Source organism: Acanthopagrus latus, chromosome 23 (assembly GCF_904848185.1).
Source record: "Acanthopagrus latus isolate v.2019 chromosome 23, fAcaLat1.1, whole genome shotgun sequence".
Lineage (NCBI taxonomy): Eukaryota > Metazoa > Chordata > Actinopteri > Spariformes > Sparidae > Acanthopagrus > Acanthopagrus latus.
Window position 1 is genome coordinate 9,257,749 of NC_051061.1, and position 23,657 is coordinate 9,281,405.

General features: G+C 43.8%; 1 protein-coding gene across 2 annotated transcripts in view; it reads left to right on the forward strand.

Annotated features, from left to right (window-relative positions):
- LOC119014582 (alpha-1,6-mannosylglycoprotein 6-beta-N-acetylglucosaminyltransferase B-like) overlaps positions 1-23,657 on the forward strand; it is a 65,613-nt gene that overhangs the window by 6,832 nt on the left and 35,124 nt on the right. For both annotated transcript variants that reach the window (XM_037089886.1, XM_037089888.1), the window contains 5 exons: positions 9,658-9,802; positions 14,222-14,331; positions 16,556-16,629; positions 17,889-18,056; positions 20,317-20,481. In XM_037089886.1, coding sequence (XP_036945781.1) covers positions 9,658-9,802; positions 14,222-14,331; positions 16,556-16,629; positions 17,889-18,056; positions 20,317-20,481 — 662 coding nt within the window. The remainder of the gene's footprint in view (positions 1-9,657; positions 9,803-14,221; positions 14,332-16,555; positions 16,630-17,888; positions 18,057-20,316; positions 20,482-23,657) is intronic.

A 23,657-nucleotide genomic window follows, 5' to 3' on the forward strand; every position in this document is an offset into this window, starting at 1 on the left:
ATCTTAAAGGCTCCAGAGGTGTACTGTAGCTCCATAATAAGCTCTTTGAAGACCACCTTCACAGTGTGTCCTTTCACCACCGGGGTCCTTAATGCAGCTTCGTCACAAAGGGAGAAATGGGCCTAGGACGCTTTCATGTTTTAACCGGGTCGAGCACGACTAAATGGTTCAGATGTTAATGTGTTCTCTGGTCCTACCCGCGAGCTCCATTACCAGGGATGTATTTATTTTTTTCAAACTCCATCATCGAAGTGCTGGAAAAATATATTTTGCTGCAGGCAAAACAGAGTAGAAAGCAAACGGTTGCTACTTTACCCATTTGGGCACACACAATTTTAGTTTTATTCATATCTATCATCCTGCAACTCAATCCCCAGAATACATTTTGGTGATATACATTTATTGTTTATGTCAGAGCTTTGGGTCTCTTCAATAGTTCAATATTCAGTTTCTTTACTGTCATCTCAGCACTGTGCTTAGTTTAGGTTTCGGCACACAGACGACTGGGTTAGGGTAAGGAAAAGATCGTGTTTTTTGCTAAAGATGATCCAATTTTGTCGCCACAAACACAGCTGGAAAATGTCCCGAGTCCTCGTACAAAGTATCCAGTGGTTTCACGCTTACAAATGGTTACGCACTGTGTTGAACACTGGTCTCTGGCTTTGCAAACCTCCTTGCCCCGCTGTAATCCCCTGCGCCTTCAGACGTTAATGTGAGCTCATAACAACCCAATTGCCTGAATAAACATTAGCTAAGTATGTTTGTGCAAAACCACTGGATGTTTCTTCCTGTTGCAGCGTTGTTTGTGTAGGTTGCATTCTCTACTTCTCTCTTGTCACAATGCTGTACTTTAGGCTCAAAAACCACATGGTTATATTCTGGAACAGTTCTATGTTCTATGTAAAAATATATACAATGATTTCTCGCTTACTAATGCCAAAATGCCAAAACACCACCACCACGTTCCCTCCAACCATCGATGTGGAAGTCAGTTAAGAAACATCCAGTGTGAACGTGATGATGGTTTAATAATAAGGTATTATAGAAAAAGGTCATTAAGGTCGATAGTTGGCAGAAATGTAAACAAACATTTCATTCTGGCGACTGGGCCACATGCCAAAAGCACGCAGACACAAAAATGCGTTAACACATCTCTGGAGAGAATAATAACTGCTTTCATTCTGGCGGCTGGTCTACTGAACCTGATTAAATGTAAAAGCAAACGCGCCTCTCCCAGTTTAAACCCATCACTAAGCAGAGCAGCAGGTGTGCGGGGAGCATCATGTTCAGTATCCTGTTCACTGCCGTCCTTTCACAGACTGACGGTACTTTTTTATTTCACGCTCCGGCGAGCCCCGCTATACGCGGTGCATGGAAATGAGTCCTAACCGACGTCTCCCCTAGTGAGGGTGTGGCATTCGTGGGTCTATCAGAGCGGTGTGTTTTCAGTGCTCGGTTTGAAATACGAACTGGTGTAAGTGATCTGCTGAAGCGGAATCGAGCCCCCCACCCCCCACTCCCCCCTCCAGCGTCTGTAGATGTTATGAACAGAATAAAACTGACCTTTGCCTACTGATGGCACTTCAACGGTGGTTTAGAATATCTGAGCCACCTGGTGACAAAAGAGGTGTGAATACGAAAGTGCTGCTTGTTGATCACCCTGCCACAAGCCTCCTGTCACCTGGTTGGAAAAAGACCGGTGATTTTCTGTGAGATTGCGAGGCAGGTACGACAACAGGGGCCGTGCTGAATCTGATTGGTGGTTTCAGCCCAGACAGGTAGCGACACTCGATGGGATTCAACCGCTAACATGTTTTCCTTTGTCTCAGAGATTGCTGCGTTGTTTACAGGTTTGTGGGCTGAGGCTGCTGTCTTGCTCCTTTTGTGACTGATTTGCGTGACAACAGACCAATCACAGACGGAGACTGTTGTCACCACTGCTGATATTTATCTCCTGTGTTGCTTCAATCGTCTGTGTAGACATAATGGTGTTAGACCCATTATTACTAATAAAGTAGTTTAAAGCATTTTGTGACTCCAGTGGAAACTGCATGTAATCTGATACATTGCATCCAGTTATAGTCAGCGACTAAGTTGCATTGTGGGTAATGTAGGCACCAGTTTTGAACCAAGTATAAAGTTGATATCTCCGGTTCTGTTCTGTCACTTTTCATCATTTGTTTGTAAACTGGCCATAATGAGTGCAATGGGAAATTTTCAACAGCTGCCTACACTACCCATAATGCAACACAGGAGGCAATCTAAGAGATTACATGCAGCTTTTTTTTAATTATTTTTTTTTGCAGTACTGCTCATCAAATAGTGATATTGGCTCATTTGGACAAATATTGTGTCAGAAATCATGAATGTTATGAATAACAACATTTTACTGAACGATTTTCACTGTCATCAAAAAATGTGTAAAATCATGGTGATGTGTGGCGTTTCTCCCCGTCTCTGCCAATCAGATGTGTTTTTCTCACATCTGGAGAACAAGCATCTCTGCAGCACTGCAAAACGTCACTTAAAACACTGTTTTGTGACACATTTTACCTTCAGAAAATAAATGATATTGCACATAGTCATATTGCGATTTAGATTATCATGCGATTAATAACACTGCCCTAACATGCAGTCTTCCCCAAGACCTGTAAACTGATTGATTACGACAATTCCTCTAAATTAGCTGCTGCAACATTGTTACTTTTCCATCTGATTGGCCACGAGATATGATCATGCACATGGATGTATCAGCGTTCAAAGAAATTTAAAGGTGCTATATTTAAAAATTTCTGTTCAAAATATTCAAAACTGACTGTGACTAAACCTGTCAACAGAATGTGAAGACATAGTAGTTTTTACATGTCTATGTATTGTTTTGCAGATATATCTACTGAAGTTAGCATGCTAACCAGCTAGCCCTTGCGCGTCCTTTGACATAATACCCCTCCGAACACCCAGTCCCAGGTCCACTAGCTGCACGGCATCTACAATTAGCAGCAGTTAGTGGTTTCATTCTGGTGATAATCTGCCCCCTGTTTGTTTGGCATGCTCCATTATTGTTTGATAGTATCTTGGTTGATTTCATCCTCTTTTGGAGCACGAGCTGCAAACTGGGTCCAGACATTGTTTAGGTAGCATTTCCTATTCCTGTGTGTTCTTTTGCATTCATGCATTACAATTTTTCCTTTTGTTTTCTGTTTATGCAAATTCTCATCATATTTTCATGCCAAATCTGAAGAGCGAGCGCATTAAAGAGAATACAACCACTGAAGTCCTGTCCTGGAAAAAAACGATGTGCGCTGTGACACTCGTGGGTTTTCTGAGCAAACTGAGGACTTTTGAGTGGTTTTGATAACAAGGCACTGTACTGAACTCTGCTCCTGAATCGCCTTCAAAGCTGCCAGGTGCGCTTTGTTGTTTTTCACCCAGGTATCACACATCAAATGACGGTGCAGTGAATCAATAAGACTGCAGCAGTTAGAGGAAACATCACTGTGCTTCCAGCTAAACGTGCCGGTCTACAGTACATCTGCATACTGTCGGAGGAGAAAACCAAGGGAAAACATTTTAATTGAAGCTACAGAGAGACAAAATAAATAAAAAAATAGATAAATACTGCAGGTATTTTCCCCCTTTTTCAAGGCTGTCAGGCACAATAAGAGGCTGGAGCTGCTGTGAGGATAAGTGACAGAAGGGTTTTTCGGCTGTAATGGCTCGTGGATCTGGCAGCTCCCCCCCCCCACCCCCCAACATAGGTGAAACTCAATCTCAATCAGCCCTTTTTTTCTGTAATGAATATTTGAATTAGGAGCGGGAGAGTAAGGAAAGGTCTGTCTTTGTGTGTGTGTGTGTGTGTGTGTGTGTGTGTGCGTGTGTGTGTGTGTGCGTGTGCGTGTGCGTGTGTGTGTGTTAGAGTGCAGAGCCGGAGGGATCGTATGAATTTATTCCTGGTGACAGGTGAGATGAAGAGGTCTGACCCTCAGCAGCTCCCCTCAGTATGAAATCCAGGCAGCCAGTGTGAGAGATGACCACATTTATGTATTTGGCTCTTAATCTGGCTGATAGGGATGAGAAAGATGTGTGCTTTTTTTTTTTTTTTTTTTTTTTGGTGACTGTATTAACACACTGCTATAATCAATTGTTTACTGTATCGTATAAAGCTATATTTATCTAGATTGTGTTGATGTTGCCTTTGGATAAATCTTTCTCTACAATGCGACAGAGACATACTGTGAATTCTGTCTTCAGTCTGTGGTGGGGACCTAATGAAAAGTCTGATCGTCTGCGTATAAATAAACCAACTCTCCGTGTGCAGTAATTATGTGATGCTTTCCATGTGCTGCTCAACACCTGCACTGCACCTGAGCCAACAACTGAAATGTGTTTTCTTTGTAATGAACCCTCACAACCTACATTTCGCCGAAACTTAATAACAGTGGTGGGAGATTCTTCAAACCCCCCCCAGCAACATGTACTGTTTGTTGTTTTGGGTCCCTACCTGTGTAATGAAAGTGTTGAGCGGTAGATCTGAGGCGGGCCCGCGTGTGGTAATTGCACTGTGGGAGCTCTTTTGTTCTGGCCGAGTTGGTCATTTAGTTTTCCCGCAGAAACGAGCTGAGGCTGCAGCAACGTTATTGCTTCTTTGTCGCGTCTATTAGTCTGTTCACTCTGCAGCCCTGCATTCATCTGTGCGCGGGAACAACAATGGATGTGATAAGTGATGAGACGTACTTAGTGCAGAGATTGCATGCGTCATCCGAATGTTGAGGCCTGCGCGGTGGCAAAACGTGCGCGGCGATGTGAGACACGACGTTCAGAGCCTCCTCCACACTAAATCCACACCCTGCTGCAGGGCCGCGGTGGCGCCGCTCTTTGTTTTTAACTGAGATCGTTATTTGTAGAGTGATTTCGCTGTCGCTGTCATCACTTAAACATCTAAATCCAATGTGAGGATTGCGCAGATTCTGACATTATCCAGGGACTGAAGAAAGAGATTCAGACCCTCTGATAATGAATTCCAAGAAAGTCGTGCCATAAATAACATAAATTAAGAGAAAAAAAACAGAATGTAAAACAGAATGTCTTTAAAAAATTGGCTGTGGTAGCCAGTGTACAGTGTTCCTGAGCCCATGCAGTAATACCTTTTTATACGATCACATGTTTCACATTGCGGTGAACCACGCCCACTCCCTGAGAAGTAGAAATGGACAGTCAACCACATGAACAGCATCCACCGGAGGCCGGATTATGTAACGTAATTGCGACCTCTACTCTTCAGAGAGAACCCGGTTTTCTCAAGGTGAAGGGTTTTGAAAAAAGCAAAGCAGGTTAGCACGTTAAAGCAGGCACCAGGAGCAGTCGGGTCCAGTGGCCCTGTGGAGGCCGTGATGGAGAATAAACTGTGCTGTAGTGGTGAACGTCACGGCCGGACGACGGAGCAGCTTCTTTCCTCAGGCTGCTGGACTCATCTCATCCTCAGGCCTCGGCCCTAAAAAGTAATTGCAACTGTTTGAACCATCTAGACGGTTTCATGTCCAGTTGAAAGTCCCCTGCAGTAATTTGAGCTTGTTTTTAATAGATGTGTTGATGCATCATCACCACAGTCCGACTGCTCAATGAAAAGAACTTCCACCTTTCTGTTTGACGTGGACCCGTAACGCTCGTCACGTCCCTGGCCAGTTAAGTGGTTCAGGTGAACAGTCTGAGGGATGAGCCATGAGTGATTTGTCAGTCAAGTGAGATGAAAAGCAGCCTGAAGACTTTAAAGGCGTGACTCACAGACATAGCAGAGGAGATAAAAGCGAACGGCACCGAGCCGGACAAAAGGAGTCCGACAAAAGTCTCAAACGCTCCAACGGCTCGGTCGAACATTTCGCCGGAGAACCATCAATTTTTTTGACTTGAAACGCATTAGCTGACCTCTCTGTGAATGCTGTCAATCGTGGTATTTCATGGAGCCAGCTTCAGTTAACATTTAATGCAAGGTAATGACTAGTTTTGTGAGCAGCAGTCGTGACAGAAAGGCCCAAATTTGCCACTTAGTAGCAACATGGGGTGGAAGACTGCGGTCAGGGATCAGGCTGGCCATGAGTGCTGGTCTGCGGGGGGTGAGGTGTAAATACCCCCATCCATGACCGGGATTCAGCCCTGGTGCTGCCTGATAGCGCAGTGAGCCAGTGAAAAAGCAGAAGTGGAAGAATGCCTTGTATACCTCTCCTGGCCTTTCTGCGATCTTTCTCCCCCTGTTTAAAGGTCGAATGAGTTTTCTTTTTGATGTGTGCCCATTCAAGGAAAAAACTCTCCTACCCTCCCCCTGGACATATTATAGAACAAAGTGTCTTAGTTGAATGCATTATTCAGCAAACTTCCCCTCTAAAGGTTAAATCTAGGGGTGAAAATCACCGCAAGTGAGGCCAAGTAGCGTTTGTGAGTTCTGCCTTATACCTTCTCTTTGTTTTACTCAATATTTTAGCTCCATTGCTTCGCTTCATTGACAGCGTGTACTCGAGTTGGAATGAACTCCACAAGTTCGTGGTCTTGTTCACGCTATTAGGGATGTTTTCACCCTCTGTGTTTTTGAAAGAAAAATCCTGTCCACCCAACTTTATACTAAATATCTCCGTGTACATGGGAACACAAAAACAATCACAAACTGAAGCTGAAACAGGCGTGCTGGTCACCGATATGAAAAATACCACAGAAGAACATTCTGAGCACGTGCAGTGAACTTTTTTCTCTTTGGCAGCAGAAACATAAAAAAGTAATAGCTAAACCTTTTATTTTTTTTTATGTTTTTTCCCCACACATATTTCCTTCACTTCGTTCAGACAAACGATGAAGTGGAGTCACTGCTCAGCGTCGTAACAACGGGCACGGGCAAACTGAGGCGTGATGTCCATTGTTTCCCCCCAAACAGTCGTTTTACATGTGCATACGGATACACATAAAGTGGAACTCTTACAGAAATGCACTACAGAAAAATTAGGCGACCTAAAAAGTGTGTTTTGTGTGTGGACGAGAGGCCAAAACATGCAGGAAAATGTTTGTTTTGCATTAGCGTGGACAAGGCCTGTGCAAAAGCTGACGACCCGTGATATCTCTGCATGATCTGACAGTGATTCACAAAGGCAGCTTTCGCACCAACTTGTGGAGTCGGTGCCAGCTCGGGTGCGTGCTGTCGTCAAAGGAAAAGGGGGAACTTAAGAAACACCAAGATATTTTGAAATTCATGGACATTTATTGAGGATTCGACTTTTAACTCCGACTTTTTTCGCTGATATAATTACAAGATCATTTAAAGGCTGTCTGCCCCGATGGAAACCATTCAAACACGGTTGACAGCATGGATTTGTAAGGAACTGCCAAGAGCTCCATTTGCCACATGACCATGTGTCGGCGAGAACAAAGTGTGTCACAGTTTTTCGACGTGCTTGGTCACAGGGAGAGGCGGGAACACAGCGAGGGAAGGGGGAATTATTCGCTTGCAGATGGATTTAAGAGGAAATAGACACAATTTGTCCAAGCGGCGTTGTTCACAGTTAAAACTGTGTGCATGTGTCTGTATTCAACACTCACTTACATTCCCGTCTGCGAGCTTCAGCTCAGACTTTTTGGCAACGCATGTAGCCAGTGAGCGTCTCTGAGGGCAGTTGTTTATAGCTGGTTGGCCTTTGTCTCGCTGTGCAGGCTGCAGCACAAATGGTGATCTAATTGGAATTTGTTCATAATATCGATTGTGCGGTGGCACTTCCACAATTGAGTCTTTAAAGGAGATTAGCTGCTACTAAATAGTCCCTTTTATTAAGCAGCACATGAGGAAGGATGCGGAGGAGGTTCTACATTAGCACACAGATACCATCAACTCCTGCTGCTGCATCGCTGTCAGCTCGCTGGACTGTGCATCGGAAAAAACACATTAGTAAATGCTCCCCGGGAGGCGGCACGGAGCAAGAGTAAAAGGCAGCCTGATGAACAGTTGATTGCAAACATATATAAGGCTGGGTTCTAAAAATGTACCATGTTGCAAGGCTGTTCAGTCCCAGTAATGGTGATTTACGAGTGCAATGTATGCAAGGAGGATTACAGTGAGGAAGTGTGTGCTCGCTCTTCCCACACTTTAGCCCAGAGGCTTTGCTTAGATTTAGTGCAGCGAGCACGCTGCGGCTGAAAGACGATCGTCTGAAGTTAGCAAATGTCCTGAAAGCCCACAGATAAATGTACACAAGTATGGCAGAATAATTGCTCGTTTGGGATTATTTTTGCATATCAAGGTTTTGCCGACACGTGCAACAGGCTTGAGACATGTGTTCACTTGGGTCGTAGAAGGTCGCGCTCCCTTTCCCAACCTCCATCCCTGCACGATAAGCTGCTGTTTAGAGGCTGAATGCGAATTCATTTAGTCTCCATCTTGCTCTCCGTTGAAGGGAAAATTGTTGTCTACCTGCTGAATTATTCAAAGGGAGCCATCGCTAGGCCAGCTTGACTGAAGATGTTCTGGAAAATGAGTGAAACTGTGCTAAGCCAAAGCAGAATATGAGATTTAGAGGGGCTCATCCTAACACAATTTACTCTGGAGCTGAAGCCCACCGCTACCACCGCCCCCCTTTCTTTCCCCGTATTTCTTGTTTGTGATGCTGAGTGCGTTTCCTCCTCCTATAAACTTCAGCAGCACAAATGCGCACACAGACGAAGAGAAGTGTGTGTGATTTCTCTCTCAGTCCTTATTTTATTTACTGGCGATGTGATAGAATTTCTTTGCGGAGAAAGGTGACTTTCACCCGGGCCGGTGATAAATGAACTCTGACGGGAGAAGTGAGAGTGCCACCGCTGCAGTTACTACAGCCTAATGCAATTGATGAGGGAACGGTGAGAGATGTGGCTTTTTTTCACCCGCAGTCCCCAAGAACAATAAGAGACTGTTGTTTTCTCTCTCAGGGGTCTACACCACAAATTCGCTCCCGAAGTCTGAAATTATTTCTCTTGATTCCTTTGGATTTCTTCATGAGCGCAACTTTTTCGCAGCAAAGAAGGGGGTTTTCCTCGCGAGCCCTGTGTTCCAATTAGGTGTCGGTAATTGCGCTCGAGCGCCATCAAAGAAAAAACATTGCGGGGTCAGGACCCCTGTCTGAGACCTGCTTCGACCTTACTGTTGGTTGCTGCAGCTTCTTTAATGGACTAGGTGTTCGCTAACAGCATCATTCTAGTTTACCACCGTCAGCTCGTTAATAATTTGAGGCAAGCAGGAAAGAAAAAGAAAAAAAAAAAAAAAGAAAAACCCAATACCCTCAGATTCTCAGACTTCAGACTAATTTGTCCGTTCCTGTGTTTTGCTAGAAAGCTGGCCTTGGATGAGCTGCTGGTTTAGAAATGAAGGACGACAGAAAATGGAAACTGAAGTGCTGTTTAAAGATAAACTGACAGCAAAATAAGTGGTTTTCAAGAGTGACCTTCGGTGGTTGAATTTAAACTGCCTGTACAGTAAGTCGGAGCAGAAAAGACTTCATTTGAAATCACAACAATAAGTAGGCGACCTTGTTTTTGACATTACTGAAAGCTTAATAAGACTTTCAAATTCACACTTCCCTCCTGAATGAAACTGCACCTCCACGATTTACTAAAGTAATATTTGTCTCACAGTATCTGTCTGTTTTTCAGTGCTTGGCGGCCAAGAGTCTCGCGGTGTGCTGAGGAAAATCAGCGACATGCTGGAGGTCATTATGAAGAGGATGGATGCTCTGTCCAAACTGGGTAACACCACAGACACCCACAGGCTGGATGAGCTCAGCTCAGCCCTGGACAGGTACAGCATGTTGGTTTCTAAAGCCTGTCGAATGTGTTTTACAGTAGAATGCACCCTGCTGTCATGTAGGGTTGCTGAAGAAGGCAGCATATGCACTAATGTTCAAAAATTGCAGCTGACTGTTGAAGAAAGTGCTCTTTTCGTCTTACTCTTTAAGAGTGATGGCATGAAATGGTTCAGCTCATCTCCTCCAAAGGAGTACTTGTCAAGAAATGTACGTCAGGCAAGTAAAGGTTCCAGAACAGCTGAACTGAATGGACCTCATGGTGCGATTATTAAGTGGAAAAAAAGTGTAATGAATGTCTTTCGTCTGTCTTTTTTCTTTAAGATGTGTACTTACAGGGGCAATCTTAACTATCAACAGCATGTCAATAAATAGCATTTCTGACATTATGATGTCTATGAATGCTAACCAGCTAGCCCTGTGCCGGTCCAAAGCTCCTGCACTAGGGTTGGAAACACTTACACTCCACTGGCTCCTGAGCATCAGTCTGAACTGGTAGCTGCGCAGCCAACTAAGCTAACTAGCTAAAAGCAAATACGGTTAGCAGCAGTTAGAAGTTACGTTGGTGATCTGCGCCATGTTTGTGTAGAGTATGACATGACTATGACAGGTGGCCAATTCTTACATATTGCACCTTTAAAATGGCAGGATATTATGTTATGTTACTCTGTTTAAGAGTCTTAAACAATCTTCTGTTAAGAGCCATACTAAATCATTACTGAGGTATTCAGTATGCAGTACAGTCTGTATAGGTGCTCCAGCCTGCACAGATGTGATGGAATTACTATGACACACCTCCTTCTGGTGAGAGGCGGCCAGCCAAAAGGACTCTATTAACTGATTCAGGACATTTAATTTTTTTTTTAATCAGCAAAACTAAACCGCGTTGTGGGTCGTCTCCTCACCGGAGAGAGATGCTGAAAATAAGCCGGGGAAGTGCAGCACGCTAAAGGTTTGCAGAATATTCTGCTCAGCTTTCAGGTTTCAAGTTCAACCTGTGTGCTAAAGGGGAATTTCACTGGCATGGTAGTGGCAAGATAAAAAAAACGTAGGAGGCTGAAGAGGACTGTGTGAAGAAAGGAAGCGGGCCAAGTGTAGAGCCCTGGGGCATCCCCGTAGAGCAGGCGCATGCTGTGAATAGAGGCTCGTTCGACTGAAACCTCGAGTTGAAGATGATGATACGTGTAGAGAACAAAACCCATCCTACTCTCTGGGCAGCTGGAGCAATGAAAGAGACTGTTGTAGAAAAAAGAAAAAATGCAAAAACATAGGAAGAGCAGGGGTCCTGCTGAGCACGTCGAAGCTGCCAGCCCCGAGTTATGGGTGCTCTGCTGTTTCCGTGGCAACAGACCTTTTTTTCTTGTGAGCCCACCTGCTCCAGGTTTGAGGAGGAGGAAAGCTTCTTCGCGTCTCTGACTTTCCCTTCTGGACATCACCTCTGTCTCCCTCACAGCTGGGAACTATCTGTTCTGAAATCTTGCTTCAGCCGGGCCTGCGCTGCCACACGCAACCTACACGACGCACAGCCACCTCTGATGAAACATTTGCATTGTCGTAGCAATTGTACTTTACAATATGTCTGGCTGCGACTCCTGCTGACTTAGCAGGGGAGAAGTGCCGCACCTGACCTGACTTTTCTGTGGAGAAACATTTATTGTACTTTGACCGAGACTATGCACACAATTACTTATATCTGCAGTTTGGTATTACAGAACTGAATTCCCTCAAAATGCCCTGTGGATACCCTCTCAGTCATATTGTTCCGACAATCATTAAATTGGCCTCGCAGGGACTGAAGTGGAGATGCTACAGTGACAAAGGCCAAATAGTTTTGAAACCAACTCGGTGGTTGAAATACATCTCACTCTGATACGATTCTGCTCTTTTTTATGTCCCTGATCACATTACATACACATTAAAAAAAATACTCTGTCAGGCTCAGGGTCAGGGTTGACCTTAACGGTTATCATGCAGCTTAAACATCTGCCCACCTGGTGCTTTGTTTTAAAGCAATTAGGTTGCGCTCTAGCTCCTCAGCAGCTGATAGCCTCTCCAGGGTCAGCAGAGTCCCTGCACTGTAAATACACGATGGCTCCTCGTGACACTACAAATTTCTGTCTGCAGTAGCAGACTGGCGAAAGCTTTGGTGCGGCTGCATAATAACCACTGCCCTGTGTATGTGTGTGTACTCGACTGTGCTACTGTATGTCAGCGTTGTCTGCGTAATTGGCAATTAATTTGCACTGACCTGCTAGTCTGAAGCATACAAGGGAAGGTTTGGCTAACACTTGCCTCCTGGGCACAATGTGGAAAAATGAAATTGGGGTTTAGGATTATGTTAAGTTATGCGTTTAAGCACAGTTAGATTGCTTTCCTCTGGAACAGAAAGACACACCGCCTCAATGATGATCTGCAACCGGCTCAGAACTGCAGTTTCATCCACTGGTGCGAGTGTTACATATTCAGAGCTGTTAAATGAGAAATGTAAATCCCAGAAATAATACGACGCAATGAGAGAGGCTCATTAAAATGATTCATTTAGGTGTTTTTTCATGTAAAACAGGGCGATGTCGGCTGATTGCAACAAACAAACACATCATCAAAGTTTTGTGTTGATGTGCAAGATTTTTTTTTTTTTTGAGATTTAGACTTTCCTCTCCAGTCGTCTTCTTGTCAGATGTAATCCAGTTTGTCTGAATACGTGCTGAATCGTGCAGAGACAAGGATCACGCCGCCAAGTTCTTTCCACCAGCTTAACAGGATCCACCAGTGACTGCTAATGTAAAGTTATAACAAGCTATCCTCTTGCAATCCGCTCTCCGCAAAGCTTATCCGCCAAGTTTGGAAATAGGATGTTCTAAATGTCAACTTGAATGTAGAGAACCCAAACTCTGCGTGACAGTATAACATGATAAAACCACGTTTCTTTTCAAAAATGCTCGCCAATATAAAAAACAATCACCGCTGGATTTTATCGAGCAGTGAATCAAAAGAAATAATTGAAATAACTGTTTGACTGTAGTAAACATCTTACTTAAATTAAACTGAAAATCCATATTGAATCGTCAGGAGGAGAGCTAGTTAACTGTTAGCTGTTAGCAGCCGGCGAGCAGCACGGCAGCGAGATCGTGCAGAGTGATTGGCCAAGAGAGCTCACAGCTAATGGCGCTAATAGCATACAGCGGTGCTAAACACACGGCAGGTCGGAGAGTTTCTGTTCAGAGGAACATGAAGAGTTTGATGTGACAACACAGCAAGTTCACAGTAAATACATTTACTAAAGTGCTCTGGCTAAGAACCGTTGTAAAGTACTTTGAGTTTGGAGGTTTAACTGCACTTGTGGCTCGCATAATTTTTCCCTGTCTGAGATGAAAGTAACAGTATAGGAGCAGTGACCAGGTGGCGGAGGAGTAACGGTGCACAGACACGACCGAGACTGACCAATTTGGTGTCCCGTTCACTTTTTCTCAACTCTGTTTTCTGAAGTTTACAGATCACTTCTGTGGTGGGTGATCGACCCCAGAAATCCTAATTGGTGCGCCCTTAGTTGTGGTAACAGTAGATATATGATCACAAGATATATTCTTTTCTCTTTCTGACATATTTTTGAATTCATTACATACATCCACGAACAAGTAAATGGAGGTAATTGCTGTGCATTACTGAAGCCTCTTTCCTTTGAAGGTTCATTGTTAAAGGGACAGATAAGTATGTTAATAAGTACCTTGTAGAGCAGTTAATGTGCCATGGGCTTGTTTCCGGTAAGACTGCAGATATAGAAGCAGGTCTCTTTAATATATTGTGATGAAATTAGACTCTGGGGTAAGATGAAACTTTTACTAAATTTGAGGCCCTGCTGAATAAAGCTTTAGATCGTTTTCTGTTGCTCTGTTCCTTATAGACAAGCTACAGATCTCCAAAAATCCTTGAAATTCAGCACTGATGTATTTTGCAAACGCTCCACTTCTCTTCATCTCCTCTGTGTTTCATCTGCTGCTCCATTGTAAATATAGGTTCCTGATTGTATTTCTGACAGCTTTTAGGCCACAGAGATCAAGAGCGGTGAAACAGATTTGCTATAAGCCTAATTGTCTCCTGTTTTTATTTTCCCCAGGGACCTGCTTTAATATGCCAACTTTTTTTTCCCCTAAACAAATAAATGACTTGTCAGTGTTTAAAAGCTTTTTTCAATTTCACGCCTCAAGTTCTTGACAATTAGCATTTCTTCTGCCACTTCGCGCCCGCCGTGATGGGTGGAAAAACAACAAATACTTCTGAATGGAGGGGAGCTATAAAAGAAATGTTGTGTTGTGTTTGAAGGCGCCTGACCGCAACTTGAAGAGAATTACAAGATGGTTGATGCTGGTGTATTTTTAGACATTCTCTCTCCCTCTTTGTGTGTGTGTGTGTGACAGGATCCAGCCGATAGGGCTCGTGGAGCGGATTCAGGCCATAGCCCAGAACATGTCTGACATGGCACTGAGGGTGGAGCAGATCCTACAGCGCAGCATGGCCAACAACAGAGGTAGGATTTTTGTAACACACCTGGGGAATACAAATATATCTGTGTCCCTGCACATGACCCCCTCCCCTCCTCCTCCCAAATCCATCCAATCTGGAGACACTTTCCACCTCTGCCCACATAAGCCAGACTGTCGAGCCTGGATCCCATTTGAACACTTGAATGCACAATTCATGTCTCACCGTGTGCTCCCTGGCTGATCATATAGAACATGACAGACATTATTCACGGCGCATCGCCCGTTCAAACAGCAAGCAGCAACCGTTCGTGCCCCGTGCAAAAAGGTGCTCCTTTTGTTCTCGCCAAACCACAACCACACAACGTGCAGGATGTTTAAATCATGATGAGGAATTACTGTCTTGTTAATATTATCCGGGTCTGTCTGCTTTCTTTATCAGCCTCCGTCTTCATTTTCTTTATAGGACAGCGGACAGTGACGTTTTCAATTCCTCTCCTGTATCCACTGGGCTGCACTTTATGACCGAAAACTATTTGACTCACCGTCTCATTAAAATACCGTCAAGATAATTTGTCTGTTGTCATAATGTCTGATATAATTTAAATAAGGCTGATCTGAACCCGGTGAAGTTTTGACGGCGGCAGGCGGTAGCACTTTCCATTGTGAGAGGTCTGTCGTTATCATGCTAATCAGACAGAACGGCTGGCAATTATTTGTCTGTGATTGTGCTCTTCGCCGCTTGGCAGGATGCTGGCGGAGGGAGCTCGCAACTGCTCCTTTAATTAGGCCGACTAGTGTTGGGCTTCAAGGAGAAGAGAGGAGGGGAGAGGAAGGAAAGAGAGCAGCAGAGAGAGGCAGGAAAGATGGGGGAGAAATGGAGAAAGGGAGGAAGAAAGAAAGAAGGGGGATTACGGTTATTATGAATCACACTAATGCAATCTATCTATAGTAAATCTCGTGAGCGCGTTGAAGAGTCTTGAGCCATTCAGCAGGGGAGGCCAAGCTTTTACAGGAGCTTGTTAGCTCTACTCTCTAATTTATCTCTGTACATCCCAAAGGCAGGAGGATATACATGTGCTGTGATATAAAAGACAAATAGACTCAAAGCCCAGGGGAAAAGCTACAGAGATCTGCTTGATCAGTGGTCAATTAGGAAGCCCAAAGCCAGTTAATCTGTCTATTTATGCATATTAATTGAATGGAGCTGGATGTTGTTTCACAAAATTAAACCTTAAATACAATCTGATAAATTAAGTGTGTGGAATGAAGGTCACCAGAAGTCATGACAGGAATACAAAACAGAGCTAGTCAAAGTGATTTATTTGTCATTTTCCAAATCGGGTTGCATAAACTAAACTGTAGGCTACACAAGTAGAACATACGTATGTTGTGCATTTTTTGGATTTTGTGTTGTGGTGTATATACAACAACGGCAACAAGATATTGATGATAATATGGTCAGAATCTTCACAATGAAAGTCCACCTCTCCTAGTCCCGCTGCAGTCCTACGCTCTGTCGGATGCAGTAGCTTGATCTGAGATGTTGTGGTTGAAACAGGTCTCTGTAAAGATGTAGTAGAAACAGGTATCTGTGAAGATGTGGTGGAGGCGGGTCTCTGTAAAGACATTGGTGCCACAGTCTCCTGAGTCCCACTTCGTTATCATTAGCCAGGAGCAGAAGTCATTTCAAGCTGGATTAGGATGGCACTTATCCTAGCAGTCTTCTTCTCATCCCCGGGCGGTTCAGCTGGTCAGGTTTCATTTTCTGTCATAGATTATTCTTGTTTCATCAATAAAGCAAGGAAAATCACTATTGCCATGGCCCCCATAGGACCTTAAAATGCCTAATAAAGGATATATTAACCTTGATAAGGCATCATTCTCCTTGTGGATCCAATATCTGCAAAAAGCATTGTTAACTGCTAGTAAATGTATATATCGTCTGCATGAATCTTGATAGAGCAACCTAAAATAGCTTTAACAATGACATGAAAGTAAGTTAAACTCAAGGTCCTTATTTACAATCCGTGCTTTACGAGGACTCTTTTGAGCCTTATTACCTATAAATGAGAACCTTCATGTGACAGCCACACATGTGAACACACTGTAGATATTCTGGATTTTCTCTGCCAGCACCTTCCTCTTTGTGTTTGACTTTAATGTCTTTGTCCCGACTGAAAAAGTCCGAACAATGCAGCTTTTCTGCTGATTTGTGTGGTCTTCATGTGCAGGCTTTGATAAATGCCCTGCATTTTTCTTTTCCTCCAGTTAGGGATGGAGCATTAGGACAGTGCGAGACTCCTAAAGATCCCCGTTATCCGGACTGTCCCAGCAAGATGGATGTAAGTCTTCATATCTCACTTAAGTCCAAACAATTTCACCCACAGAGCAAATATCCAGATGTCCTCTGTCGGTGACTCACCTTGGTGTGACACCAATTTTGTACAATAAGATAAGAGGATGTATGAATTGTCTGGGCAACAAAGTCTACCAGGCGACAGCAGAGTACAATATATACATACATTGTATGAATTACAACATATAATAGACGTGGCAGAAAATAGTGTGTACAATACATGCATAAACAACACAGCATGTACAAAATGTACTTCTTTTCAGGGATATGAAATTCTAAGTCAGTTCATGAGCATAAATTGAATCTTGAAGATTAATGCAACAACGGTGATGTAACTAATTGTATTACTGTACTAATTGTAACTAAACTAAAACGCTGTACTACCTAATTAAAGCAACATTATGCAGAAATTGGCATCGTCTCATTGGCAAAAAACTGCTGATATCGATGTTCAGCCAATATGTCGGTGCATCCGTGCATCTTTTTTATCAACATGTCTGGAAGTTGTGAATAAATGTAAGAGAACATGATTAATACATTTCCATGGTATGTTCAGTGTATAGCTGTAGCCGAGAGGTGTGCATGTACACTGTACAATGTAGAATATGTACAGAGATGCATATCTATGCAAAAGTGCACTGTTCACTATTCATAGCGCAACAAACATGTTTTTGCATGAAGTAGGCCTCTGTATATATGGACCAACCGTACACACATAATATGTTCTAATTAAAACTATTTCCAGCCTGTGTGGGCTGCACAGGTCTCCTGCTTTGGCATAATCAGGTGTTTTGTGAACAGAAGATCAGTTTTACTTCTGTCAGCAGAAAGCAGACGACACTCCGCCCTGAGGGGATTTGCCTTTAGCTCACCAGGGAAATAGTGGAACATCTGCGACAGAGTTTTGAGAAGTCCTGGGAAGTCAGGCAATTAACAAAAACAGCCTTTTTCACTACTTAATTATCCTCTCCGGCTCCCTGCACTTGGAGGTCCACCACCCCAAAGAACAGTGCATGTCGGAATATAAGTTTACCTGTTCACCTGTGAGTGGGAACCCATTAAAACTCACTTATCTGTACTACAGAAGAATCAAAGGTTCCGGCTCGACCCAGATGACTTTGTAACATTTCTGTGCATTTAAACACCGTTTTACAAATGTAGTGCTGTGCCCTGAAGGAGGATGCTTGTTTACACATTTAATACACATTCTTTGGGAGTCAACCATTTGGGTCTTTGCCTTTCCAGTGGATGCGGGCCCGTTGGACCTCAGATCCTTGCTATGCCTTTTACGGCGTGGACGGCTCCGATTGCTCCTTCCTCGTCTACCTGAGCGAGGTGGAGTGGTTCTGCCCCCCGCTGGCCTGGAGGAACCAGACTGCCACGCCCACCTTAAAGCCTCCGCCCAAGAGACAGGTAACAACCACATTTTTCACATCATTCTTTGTTAACTCGACAATAACACAGTTGGCTGAGGAGCGGAGCGCGGAGCAACAGATGAAACAATTTCCCGTCGACTGCAGACACTTTAGCGCGAGCTCCTCCACAGCGCGAGCAGTCTGTTTCTCACACCTGCTCTGTGCGAGGGGGAAGTCAGACAAACTCTCTCGCTAGAGGAGCCAGCTGCTGACTCGACTGAGGAGGCACATGGTCGCCGACACTCATCACATGCCAGCGAAGGTGTCGAAGCATTTAGCGGCGACAAGGACTCACAAAGACAGAGCAATACAAAGAGCAGAATGCTAAATATCAAGGTGCTGCTGCTGCTGCTGCTGCTGCAAAAAAAAGCTGCTGCTGCAGATTTAGCAGCCTGACACTGATGAGTTGCTTGTATTCCAAGTTCAAGCGGAGCATTTATTACTTTGCTTTCTTGATCAACAGCTCTTGGGAACGTCTGAATACCTAACTGTCTCTCACGGGGAGCTGGCTGTCATCCCCACTTTTCATCGCTGTTTGGCTTCCTGCATCATTTCATTTTTAATTTCAGCAGCGTGCGCGTGATGCACCGTGCCTGCATTCACTCCTCAAGGTCTATCCCACCGTTCGCCTCCCTCCCTCTCTTTTTTTTCCCGCCTCTCTCTCTCTCCTGAGTAGAGCGCAGCCTGCATGGCGGGGCCCTGATGTGCATTCACTCTGCAGCGCTACCGCCCGCTCTAATTGCCAGCCTGTATTCACTGAGACTAAAACCCGCGGCTTCCCCCGGGTACTCTGCATTTTGCTGTGCGCTACACAAGTTACTCCAGAGAGCCACAGCTCACCTGCATTGTGAGAGTGCAGTGCAGCCCTGCATATTGATTTTTGCCTTTGACAGAATTTTCTTTCACAGCGTCCGTGTGTTTGAGAGACAGACGAGTGGCGAGCATCGGTTTTATTTTTTCTAATTCCTCCGTGCTCCCCAATGCGGTTTCGCTATTGATTAATCCTCGCAACTCTGGTATCTCGCTGTGATGCAGTGATTATGGTGGGCAGAGGAGGAGATGTAAAAATGAGAGCAGACTATTTATGAGGATGATCCAGGAATCCCTCAGGCAGCCTGTTTAATACCATCAGATAACAGGATGTAACAGGCTCTCTGTGCCCTGTACAGTCCTAACTACCCCCAATGAAACTTCAGAAAACAGCACACCCATTTTTTCCAAATGATTAGTCTCACACTAACACACTTTCACCGTGCTGAAAATCCACCCGGCCCTCCTTTCGGAGCCATGTTCAAATCCATTCCGCTTTCCTCTTGGAAAATTCCCAAATCAATTACATTCCAGACCACATTTTCACTGCTACGTTGCATCCAGGCAGACTGACATACGCACAGAGAGACACAAGCGCTCCGCTCATGTCAACTAGTCACCTACTGTATGTCCAAATGCCAGGCAGCTGAGTTAAGGTGGCTTAAACACTGACGCCGCAAAAAGGTCAAAGAGAGTGTACGTGGTAGGAAGGAGGGAAACACAACAGGACAGAGGAGAGCAAGGTGGCAAATGTGCGAGAAAGAAAGGGACAAAAAAGAAGGAACAAACTAACTCAACGAAAAAAGGATGGAAGGTATGCTTCCCCAAACTAAATAAACTCTGTTTTCATGACTGAATAAACCCAACAAGCAAACTGACCTTAAAGGAAACACAGTTTGTTTATGTGTGGCGGACCCTGCCACATTTCCAGCTTCAAACAATGTTCTGGGGAACTTATTTACTACAGCATTTCTTTTCCAAAACTACATAGCGCCCCTTTAAGTAGTTTGCTATTTGAAATGTTAGCAGATATATATTTTGGGTAAAAAAAAAACAGTATAGGCTATATCAGGAGCCTGAGCTATGTAGCTATTTTGAATTAACCATCAAATACATTTTTATACTTTTAGCATTTTTCATTTCCTCAAATGTGTGTTTGGATTAAACTAGATGTACCAATTATTTTTCTAATGCTAGTTTGTCCAGATAAAAGTATCAATCCATAGTTTTCTAGGGGAGAATCCCCCCAGAGCCTCCGACCCACATTTTAAATGCTTCCTATGCCCGTGAGCCATATTGTATTCTGTCATAGTTTTTTTAATCATCCCATCCTTTCTGCTTCAGGTGCAGAATGATTTGGTGCAGAACTTCCACACAAAGAAATAAAAAACGAGGCCACAGCAGACGTCCTCTACACTTATGATTATTTTATTGCTTCTGTCATGCAGGCTGTTTTCCAGTCCGAGATCGGGACTCTGCTGGAGCAGGTGGGCACCGGGAAGGAATCGCTGAGCTTCATGAAGAGGCGCATACGCAGGATGGCGGCCCAGTGGGCCTCCGCCGCTCGGCGGCTGGATGACAAGTTCCGTGCCCACTGGAGAGAGCAGAAAAGGGTGAATTGCGAGGCACACTGGAGGATGAAAGTGTAGGAGAGAGAACACGAGAACGAGCCCGTGTTGTGTTGTGCTGTGTTGTGGTTTTATGTTTTCAAAGTGTCGTTGCTGCAACAGACTGCAGACGAGGCGCCTGTAAGCGCTTTGGTCGTTTTTTTTTTCAACAGATTTTCTTGTTTCTTTTTTTAGCAAGTCTGGAAACATATTCCTCATCTCCTAATTTGACGTAAATCCATCTGTTTAGGAATGGAGGAAAGAAAAGAGGATGTTTTGGATCAAAGAGTTGCGAGGAATCCAGACAGTCGTTTAATGCCCACATGTGAGGCTGCGAAGTTAGCAGAACAGCTGCGACACTTTGTTCACAGTGTGTTCTCTTATCTCCGGCTCCTCAGATTGTTGAGTGACAGACGTGAGACGGTAATGATTCAGAGGAACTCCTAGCAGGCATTGATTTTGTTGCACTTTCCCCGCTGACATTTACAGGGACATTTCCCACGACGTGTCAAAGTGCACCGTCTGCCGCCGCAGAGGAATGATGAAATGTCGATGACATTAGGTCCCTCCTGGCATACATGTTAAAACCTTTACAAACTACACTAGTGATGTGTCCTCAGGATGAAGCGTCTGGAGTCGCCTGTTAGCAAATACACAGTAAAGAGAACCAAGGTTTATGTGGCATAGATCACTTTGTGTCGTGCAGACCGTCTCGCTCCCAGCACAGTGACGCCCCGGCGTTCCAAATCGCTACACTTTCATCCTCTGATCGTCAAGTTATTTTTGCCTTTTTGTGTCTGTTTGAGGTCCAGATGACAAAGTGATTTGTTTGGTGCTGAAATGCTCTTCTGTTGCTGCCTGTGGGTGCGCCGGCAGTCTTCTTCTCCCTCGCTCTGCTCAGATTTGTGGTTAAAAAAATAAAAATAAAAAAATAACCAAGTGGTGGTTGACACGACCAGAAATACACCCGCTCAGTCAGCTCACACTGCTTCAGACTTGCAAACATCCAGAACATCGTCTTCCATGTTCTGTGACATCATCACCTACCATGCCCTCAAGATAAACTGTACACTAGAGCAGCTTGAACCCACATTATACATATCTTTATCCTTGTCACCGCCTCACTTGTGTGATCGTTTACACTGACACGACATCCTGTAAGTGAGGCACAGTACTGCTCTTTATACCCACTCTATAGGTGAGCAGAAAATAGGTTTCACTTATTTCCTTTGCATTTCTTGAGCACGTTACACACAATTTATGTAGAAGAGTAATAACCAGATGAAAGACAGTAATCATATTTATTATACTGTATATACTGGGGCTGCCTGCCAGGCCACCTCAAGGTTTGATTTGGCCCCGCCAGATGTTTTGAGTGGAAACGTTTTGAATCATCATGTTTGTGCTGTTTTAAATGATTAAATACCATTTGAATATGAATGATTCCTAATTATTAGTTAGTGCTTCATAATAAATTCAGTCATTTGGAACCATTTTGCAGTTTTGATAATAAGATAGGTATTCGTATGGGAGCCCATTTAGGTCCGTTACAGATAAAATAATTTTTAAAAGATGAAAACAAAGCTGCCTGTCTCTCAGCAATGTAAAATATTCCTGGGATAATTTACATTTCTAAGATTTAAAAAAAAGTCATAATTATGAGAGTAAAAAGTTCAAAATCATGTGAAATATTGTAATCAAAGTTTTAAAAAAAAAGACACAATAAAACATCATAATTATAACATTTCTCTAATGACGACTTTCCATGAGAACTTCTTTTGTCATCGAGGCTAAGTTTTCATTGGTTTCCTTTTCTTCATCTGGCAGAAAAGGGCTTCGATAGATTTGCTTTTGGCCCGTGGCCCACAATTTGGTTTGAAAACGTTTTGTAACCCCTGATTTGAACAATACCTGGATTGTCCGTGAACAGATCATACTAGGGACTAAACGTCAGGATGGCTCTGCCTCTTTCGGCTTGAAACTGTTGCTTATGCTTGCTCAAAGTTATGCTAAGTATAACACAAAATTGCAGTTAAATCATCAGTAAAATTATGTGATGTTCTGGTTAAGTCGCTCCTTTTAGCATTAAGGAATAAGTACAGCCTAAAAGTGATAATTGAGTTATCACCTCCTCTCCATGTCGATGGAAAGCAGGGTGAAGTTTTCTTAATCCACAAAACATTTCCGGGGCTCGACAGCAAAACTGACAAAAACAACTCAAAAACAAATCAAAACATATAATCGCTCCAGTCCGTCCACCACAATCCACGTCCCTGGAAGTCCAGAGATACAGAATTCATTTGAAAGACATTATTTTTTTCAGGTCTTTTAGGATGAAATCGCTAAAAATGTTAGCACGCATCACGTCTAATGTGACCCACCAACCAGAGACATACTATTTGATAACCTGGGAATCAGACTCAACAACTGCAACACATTTAAATCCCAGCAGCCTCCGAAGGACAGACCCTGTATTCAGCGACTGTTAACAGACAGCTTTGCAATGGAGAAAATGTTCAGTAGCCGAATAATTAGCATACGAATAAAATGATTCATTATAACAACAAGAACTCAACCTTACCTCAGGCATTTAGAGCTCATTTTGCCTGAATCCCCATTCATTCTCTGACCCTGCCTCAGCACATTTGCATGCATTTCTGTACGGACTATCATACTAATATAGCACAGCGCCACTGCAGTGTGTAGGTTTACATTTCACAGCGAAGTGGCTGAGCAGTGTTTCAGTAGATCTCAGTTTTCGGCAGATCGTTTTATGCCCGGAAATGTGGACAGCTCTCCACAAAATCTCTCTGAAGCTGGGAGGAGGCTCGATACCCCGAGAGCTTTAATGGAACACGAGGAATGAAAGCAATTCAATTGTAGTGTTTTGCTTCCTGTTAATGAGCTGACAGTATCCTGGTGTTCTGCCGCGTTTGTGTGTGTGTGTTTCTGTGTGGTGAAGTTTTCCTTCATCGGCCAGTTTTCAGCTGGATAAATCAACGTGCGTTCTGTAAATAACATTACAAACCAAATGTCTGTTTCTTCCCCACTGGGGAGTGGGCTTTGTTTATTGTAATGGCGTGTTTGACAGTAATGGTTACTGTCATTAACCACAGCCTGCAGGCCTGGCTGCCGTCGCTGACACACTGAGTGCTGTTAAGACAACAGACATTGGACAGACT